Source organism: Sinocyclocheilus anshuiensis, unplaced genomic scaffold, assembly GCF_001515605.1.
Source record: "Sinocyclocheilus anshuiensis isolate Anshui unplaced genomic scaffold, SAMN03320099.WGS_v1.1 scaffold1701, whole genome shotgun sequence".
NCBI classification, from domain to species: domain Eukaryota; kingdom Metazoa; phylum Chordata; class Actinopteri; order Cypriniformes; family Cyprinidae; genus Sinocyclocheilus; species Sinocyclocheilus anshuiensis.
In genome coordinates this window covers 261,398-269,385 of record NW_015538007.1, presented here as the reverse complement: position 1 = coordinate 269,385, position 7,988 = coordinate 261,398, and the positions used below count along the sequence as shown (strand labels likewise).

At 36.2% G+C, this 7,988-nt stretch overlaps 1 protein-coding gene across 1 annotated transcript in view; it reads left to right on the top strand.

The window, feature by feature from the left end:
* The first annotated feature begins 1,727 nt into the window (after nt 1-1,727).
* LOC107677464 (sodium-coupled monocarboxylate transporter 2-like) overlaps nt 1,728-7,988 on the top strand; it is an 18,420-nt gene continuing 12,159 nt past the window's right edge. The window contains 7 exon segments of the mRNA XM_016472378.1: nt 1,728-2,081; nt 2,343-2,408; nt 2,492-2,543; nt 3,804-3,871; nt 5,400-5,554; nt 6,741-6,881; nt 7,766-7,895. Of these exon segments, the coding sequence (XP_016327864.1) occupies nt 1,728-2,081; nt 2,343-2,408; nt 2,492-2,543; nt 3,804-3,871; nt 5,400-5,554; nt 6,741-6,881; nt 7,766-7,895 (966 nt within the window).

The following is a 7,988-nucleotide window of genomic DNA, read 5'->3' as shown; positions in this document are numbered from 1 at the left end:
CAGATATAGATAGATAGATAGATAGATAGATAGATAGATAGATAGATGATAGACAGACAGTCAGACAGACAGACAGATATAGATAGATAGGCAGACAGACAGACAGACAGACAGATATAGATAGATAGACAGACAGACAGACAGACAGACAGACAGATATAGATAGATAGATAGATAGATAGACAGATAAATATAGACAGACAGACAGACAGTCAGATATAGATAGATAGATAGACAGACAGACAGATATAGATAGATAGATAGATAGATAGATAGATAGATAGATAGATAGATAGATAAATAGATAGATAGATAGATCCCTGAGTGGAAATTCACGAGGACAAACGTGAGTGATATAATGACTAATATGACCCCTCGTCCCATGTCTTGACTCATAAGCATTTTTAACCTGTTAAAACCTCAATGATTAACATGATTAACATGTGAGGTGTCTGAACTAGAGAAACTGGAGCCACACTAGCAGTTTGATCAGATTCTGCCTCAAGCATGGAGGACAAAAGTCACACAGTGGGGACCTTCCAGGTTGGGGACTATGTGGTGTTTGCCTTTCTGTTCGTGGTCTCCTCTGGTATCGGGGTTTTCTTCGCCATCAAAGAGAGAAAGAAAGCCTCATCTAAAGAGTTTCTGGTTGGGGGCCGTCAGATGTCCTGCGGGCCGGTGGCCCTTTCTCTCACCGCCAGCTTCATGTCTGCGGTCACAGTGATCGGGGCCCCGTCAGATGTGTACAGATACGGGGCCTCGTATGTCATCTTTGGGGTCGCCTACACGTTCGTGGTGTTTTTTACCGCTGAGCTCTTCCTGCCTGTCTTCTACAGATCAGGCATCACCAGTACATATGAGGTATGGATACGTATATTTCAGATTTGCTTTGTCATCAAAGCAGGTTTCAAATATCACCATATCAAAATCATCAATATAACACATATCTACTCCAGTGGACAGAAATGAAGTATTGATGTAGGATGAAGTTGGCCAGATGTTGCTGGGCTTTTTGGAGGTCATGACCTTTAGTAACAAATCCCATAGGCCATGTCAGCTGTAGTTCTGCAGGTTGAGGCCCTCCAGCATGATACAAACTTGTTCTGATTTGTTGTTCTCACAGTATTTGGAGATGTGTTTTTGTAAGCTTGTTCGTGTTGCAGCCACTCTATATAATTCAAACGGTGAGTAGGATTAAATGTTCATACATTTAAAACATGTATTTTATAGTTTGTTCAATGCTGATTGTTCTGTTTTTAACTCTTCAGATTCTGTACACTGGTGTGGTAGTTTATGCGCCTGCTTTAGCTCTCAAGACAGACAGACAGACAGATAGATAGACAGACAGACAGACAGACAGACAGACAGACAGACAGATATAGATAGATAGATAGATAGATAGACAGATAAATATAGACAGACAGACAGACAGTCAGATATAGATAGATAGATAGACAGACAGACAGATATAGATAGATAGATAGATAGATAGATAGATAGATAGATAGATAGATAGATAAATAGATAGATAGATAGATCCCTGAGTGGAAATTCACGAGGACAAACGTGAGTGATATAATGACTAATATGACCCCTCGTCCCATGTCTTGACTCATAAGCATTTTTAACCTGTTAAAACCTCAATGATTAACATGATTAACATGTGAGGTGTCTGAACTAGAGAAACTGGAGCCACACTAGCAGTTTGATCAGATTCTGCCTCAAGCATGGAGGACAAAAGTCACACAGTGGGGACCTTCCAGGTTGGGGACTATGTGGTGTTTGCCTTTCTGTTCGTGGTCTCCTCTGGTATCGGGGTTTTCTTCGCCATCAAAGAGAGAAAGAAAGCCTCATCTAAAGAGTTTCTGGTTGGGGGCCGTCAGATGTCCTGCGGGCCGGTGGCCCTTTCTCTCACCGCCAGCTTCATGTCTGCGGTCACAGTGATCGGGGCCCCGTCAGATGTGTACAGATACGGGGCCTCGTATGTCATCTTTGGGGTCGCCTACACGTTCGTGGTGTTTTTTACCGCTGAGCTCTTCCTGCCTGTCTTCTACAGATCAGGCATCACCAGTACATATGAGGTATGGATACGTATATTTCAGATTTGCTTTGTCATCAAAGCAGGTTTCAAATATCACCATATCAAAATCATCAATATAACACATATCTACTCCAGTGGACAGAAATGAAGTATTGATGTAGGATGAAGTTGGCCAGATGTTGCTGGGCTTTTTGGAGGTCATGACTTTAGTAATAAATCCCATAGGCCGTGTCAGCTGTGGTTATGCAGGTTGGGGCCCTCCAGCATGATACAGATTTGTTCTGATTTGTTTTTCTCACAGTATTTGGAGTTGCGTTTTTGTAAGCTTGTTCGAGTTGCAGCCACTTTCATTTATATCATTCAGACGGTAAGTGGCATTGAATGTTCAAACACATATTGTTTGGTTTTTGATCAGCTGTTATGCTGATTGTTCTGATTTTACCTCTTCAGATTCTGTACACCGGTGTGGTAGTTTATGCGCCAGCTTTAGCTCTCAATCAAGGTCAGTCTGCATTCATTACACAGATATTGTGGGGGAAAAATAACCCTTTGACATCAACCTGAGTGGGTTGTTGAATAAAAGGGATCCATTGTGAAAAAGTCTTAAATCTTCAAATCACTTTTTCTGCTTTTGAGGTGGGATACAGGTAAATTTAGGGATGGGTTTGATGCAATGGTTATGTTTAGGGTCAACTGTAATTATAGATGTAACTACAGAAATTAATTACAGATGCAATTAGTGGAAGGTATTTTTAAAAACAAGTATAATGTAAAAAAAGATATGTACACAAATAAGCGAATTGTATCAAATGATTAATTTAAATACATGTTTAAATACACATAATTTAAATAAATGTAAGAGCATAATAGTTGAAGACACAATATAAAGTGGGTCCTAATAATCTTCTAGAAGTACACTAATTTTTATGTTGACTAACATACTAAAGCAATTGAGTAAAGTACTGAAGTACTTGATTATAATTTAACTCATGAGTTATTTGATATTATATTCAAAGTTAAAATTTAAATTGCAACACGTGTAATTTGAATGTATGACACAAGTTTCAATACATATGAAATTATTTCAGTATTTTTTAAAGTATGTTTTTGGCATTAGAAGTTATTCTGAAATTACACATAAAGATTCTTAAGTGCCACTTAAGTGGGTCAAAAAGCACTCTAAAGTTCCGATCACTGCATTCAATATCAATTTAATCTCTTATACTAAAATATTTTAATTTAATTGCAATTAACATTGAATTAAGCACCCGAAAACATTTCATTAAGTTCACACCAAAATATATTCTTTTAAAGGGTATTATTTCTGTATAAGTATGCTAAAGTGTGCTTCTTTTGGAGCAGTAGTTTCTAACGCTGTGTGCTGCCTATCTAGACAGATGCCGTTTATGATGCCCTTTACACACTGAAGGTCACTCACGTGTTCTACATGAATAACAATTGTCATGTGAACCGCACAAGGGAATAATGTTCACAGCCGATAAAGCGATCAAATAGCGTGAAATGATTAAATTACATTTATTCATGCAGCATATGTTTTCAACAAAAACTGACCTACTGTCTCTGTTGAGTTTATTCCCATGATTCAACTAATATAAACTGTATAAACTGTATTTTGTTTGTTAAATTAGACTGTGCTTATTGTTACTGTGACTTAGATAAAAGTCAGATCTAAATATAAGAGTCATTCACACTGAATGTCAATTACATAAACACAGATCTGTATATATATTTTTGTCATCAGTGACAGGATTTGATCTTTGGGGATCCATATTTGCCACTGGCATTGTCTGCACTTTTTACTGTACATTGGTAAGTGATGCTGAATTCAGATCTGAACTGATTTCTAGGGGTGACCCCGAATTTTCGAAGATTCGATGCTTCAATAGGAGGAGCCTGATTCGAATACCAATCTCACAGTGGAATATTTGCAGAGGTGTTATGATCGTGCCATTTTGGCTATACGGGGGTGCTCAAATGTTTGATTTCACATAGAACACTTTATTGTAGTACTATACAGTGATTATTTCTTTAGCACGCAGTGCGAGCAGGACAAACAATGCAGAATATTAATAATTATGACTGGGACTGTCATATACAAAACATTATAAGGAGAACAGTATTATAATAAAACACTGTGAATTTGTAGAGTTTAGTTGCCGTGTTTCTGCACGTTGTTGCGTGAAGAACACGTCCACAAAAGCAGTTCGTTCTGAGCCGCGCACACGTTCATGTGCATTCGGGGCATTTTGTGCAGATAAGTTCTAATATTAACGTTATGTTGTATAAATAACAAAGCATATTCTATATGAGATAAATGATGAGTTAAATCCCATTGATTAAAAACCTGCTATCAAATGCTTCACTGATCATCTTCAGTGCGCAGCTCAAAACAGAAATGCAGAACATTAATAACTACTGTCAACGTTATAATGAGAGCACTACTGTAAAAAATGTTCACTGATGTTAATGTTAACTATGTCTTTTAATCAAAACATAACACATTATTTTTGTATCTGCGAGGCATCCGTTACACATTTTCCCTGTGTGTTAACGTATGACTTTTGAATGTCTGACTTGACTCTTGGTAATGTATTTTGCCCCACCCCCAAACATGTGATTCGACTATCAGTCGACTATCAGCAAGATTCAAAAATTCCAATTCGACTATGAAAATCCTTAGTCGGGGACACCCCTACTGATTTCACACTTACTGTAAGTGTAATTATGATTATGATTAAATTAATAAATATTATTATTTATGATTAGTTATGATTGATTGTAATTATGGTTTCTGTTAGGACACTTCTATTTAATCCTAAAATGCATCAATAACACATTATTGAATACGTATGTTGTTTAAAAATGTGAATGCTACATTTAATCAATATTCTTATTAACATCTTGTTTCGTCATGAAAAAAAACGTTATTTTTTTTTTCTCAAGTTAAACTGTGTGGCTTGGATGTGGTCAGAACAATAGATTAAGGATAACTTTCTCTATATAATTATATATAAACAGTAAATAAAAAATGGGAAAAGTAATAATTCCAATATCCTGTTTAAATAAAAATAGCAAAAACATCGTAATTTAGGCATTCCTGGAGTGTCAGATGAATCAACTACTTTTAAGACAAATTTGGGAAACAATTAGTAATTTTGATATTGTTCCATCTAGAAAGTTATTATGCGTTTCATGAGAAAACACAAACTGTGTGAATGAACTGTTGAAGTATTACTGTATATGTAATTCAGAGGGAAATGTTTAAAGTTTTGTGAATGGGCCGTTCTGCTCAGACAGAAACAGGAGAAACAGTGCCAGTGTGTGTGTGTGTGTTTAGGGTGGGCTGAAGGCTGTGGTCTGGACAGATGCCTTCCAGATGGTGGTGATGGTGGTGGGGTTTCTCACGGTGCTGATCCAGGGTGCGAGTCGAGCGGGAGGGATTGAGTCTGTCTGGAGCACAGCTCACACTGGAGGCAGAATGGACGTCTTTGAGTATGTGTGTGCAGACCTACACTTAATCTACTCATGCCATACGTAACAAAAATGAAAGCACACCTATTTTATTAGAATAAATATTGATTTATACAATGTTTGCCAACATCAGCGAAGAAATGTGAACATTGACACTTTGCGACACAGTAAAAAAAACCCGGCAGCTGTGGTTGCCGGAATTTTACCATAAAAAAATACGGTAGCATTTCTATATGAGATAAATGATGAGTTAAATCCCATTGATTAAAAACCTGCTATCAAATGCTTCACTGATCATCTTCAGTGCGCAGCTCAAAACAGAAATGCAGAACATTAATAACTACTGTCAACGTTATAATGAGAGCACTACTGTAAAAAATGTTCACTGATGTTAATGTTAACTATGTCTTTTAATCAAAACATAACACATTATTTTTGTATCTGCGAGGCATCCGTTACACATTTTCCCTGTGTGTTAACGTATGACTTTTGAATGTCTGACTTGACTCTTGGTAATGTATTTTGCCCCACCCCCAAACATGTGATTCGACTATCAGTCGACTATCAGCAAGATTCAAAAATTCCAATTCGACTATGAAAATTTTTCATTAACTGATATAATGTTAATATACCAACCTATTGAAGTACTGAAATCTGTTTTGTACCTTTGTAATACACTGATAACCACCAAATGCAGGTGGTAAGAAAGTCACATGATGAACCAAAGCCCATCACAAGCAGCTTTTAAATAATAACATATATAGAAGGTACACAGTGTCATTCACACAAACACTAAACACCTTCATGGTAACACACATGAAACTGAAATAATGCAATAAACATTAATTTAACAACATTAGGTGTAACATATAACCCTAAAATACAAAACTGATAAGAAAAAAACTAAGAAGAAACATAATTATTTCAACAAAAAAAACCCCATCAAATTTGAAATTGAATGCAGGGAATTCTGGGAATGACAATTTACGGTTATTCACTGTAAATTATATGATCTTTTTCACTTCCAAAAACGGTATACTAACGTAAAATTACATGTAATGTCCAATACAGTTTTTCACCGTATGTAGTAGGGGAATTTACCGTTAACCATTTAACAGGTTTTTACTGTAACATTTTTACAGTCTTTTACCGTTAAATTCACGGTTATTTTTTACAGTGTAGTACTTTTGTGCACCATTGTTTCCAGCTTTGACATTAATCCACTGAGGCGACACACGTTCTGGACACTCACTGTGGGCGGCACCTTCACCTGGTTGGGCATCTACGGAGTAAACCAGTCAACCATCCAGAGATGCATCTCTTGCAAAACAGAAGGTCATGCACGCTGGTGAGCACTCATTACATTTAATGATCCCTGTTAACAAATGTTGACCAGAAACTAATTACATTATTACTAATTAAAATAAAAAACATGTATGTGTTCATACAAATGCAATTATCGGCCCATTTTGCATTTCATCATTAACAGTGTGTACTTGAGCAGTTGCAGTTGCAATTAATTATTAGTTGTATTTTCATTTTTGAAATTTTGCACTTGTGTCCTTGTAACGTAAATTATTCATAATATGTGTCAAGAAATGAAATAAATGAACTGAAAAATATATACCTTAATTGCAATGTGTCACTTTGTATCTTCCAAATGCATAAGTGCACCTGCATATTGTTTAATCTGAATAATTGTAAGCCTACTCTTACTTTTGCATTTCTACTCAGATACATTTCCATTGAAATGTATCTTAAAATATCATTTATGCCTTCCAAGTACAAAAGTTCAAAGTTTTATGGTAACATTTTACTTAAGGTCTCTATGTATAATCAATTATAAAGGGTTATTAAAGGATATAATGTGTTATAATTATTCATAATGGGCATCGTAATACATTATATCTTTTTGTAAATAAATATAACCAAATTTAAAATGCATAGTGTCACAATGAATTGATAAGTGTTATAATGTAACTGTGGCTACACTTATTCATGAGATCGTCCAGTGCATTATAAGATGCATTACAAGGCATAATTAATGAATTAAAACTACTTTTATAATGCATTATAATGCATAAAGGCTGTAAGTAAAGTGTTACCAGTTTTATTTTAAGCTCCAATAAAATGGCAGTCAACAGGTTTCAGGATACTGGTTTCAGAATGTTTGAAAAAAACAAACAAAAAAAAAAACATGTTGCTACACAAAGTTTCTTTCTTGTGTCTCAGGGCTCTGTATCTGAATCTGCTGGGTCTGTGGATCATTCTGTTCTGTGCTGTGGTATCTGGTCTGATCATGTACACTTTCTACTCGCGCTGTGACCCCTGGTCGGCTGGATCGGTCTCTGCTCCTGACCAGGTGATGATCTCCATGCATCTATCTGAAATAATCTCTATGATATTGTAATTGGAATCTAACATCGAAACATCCTCATGTCTCTGTCAGCGGTTC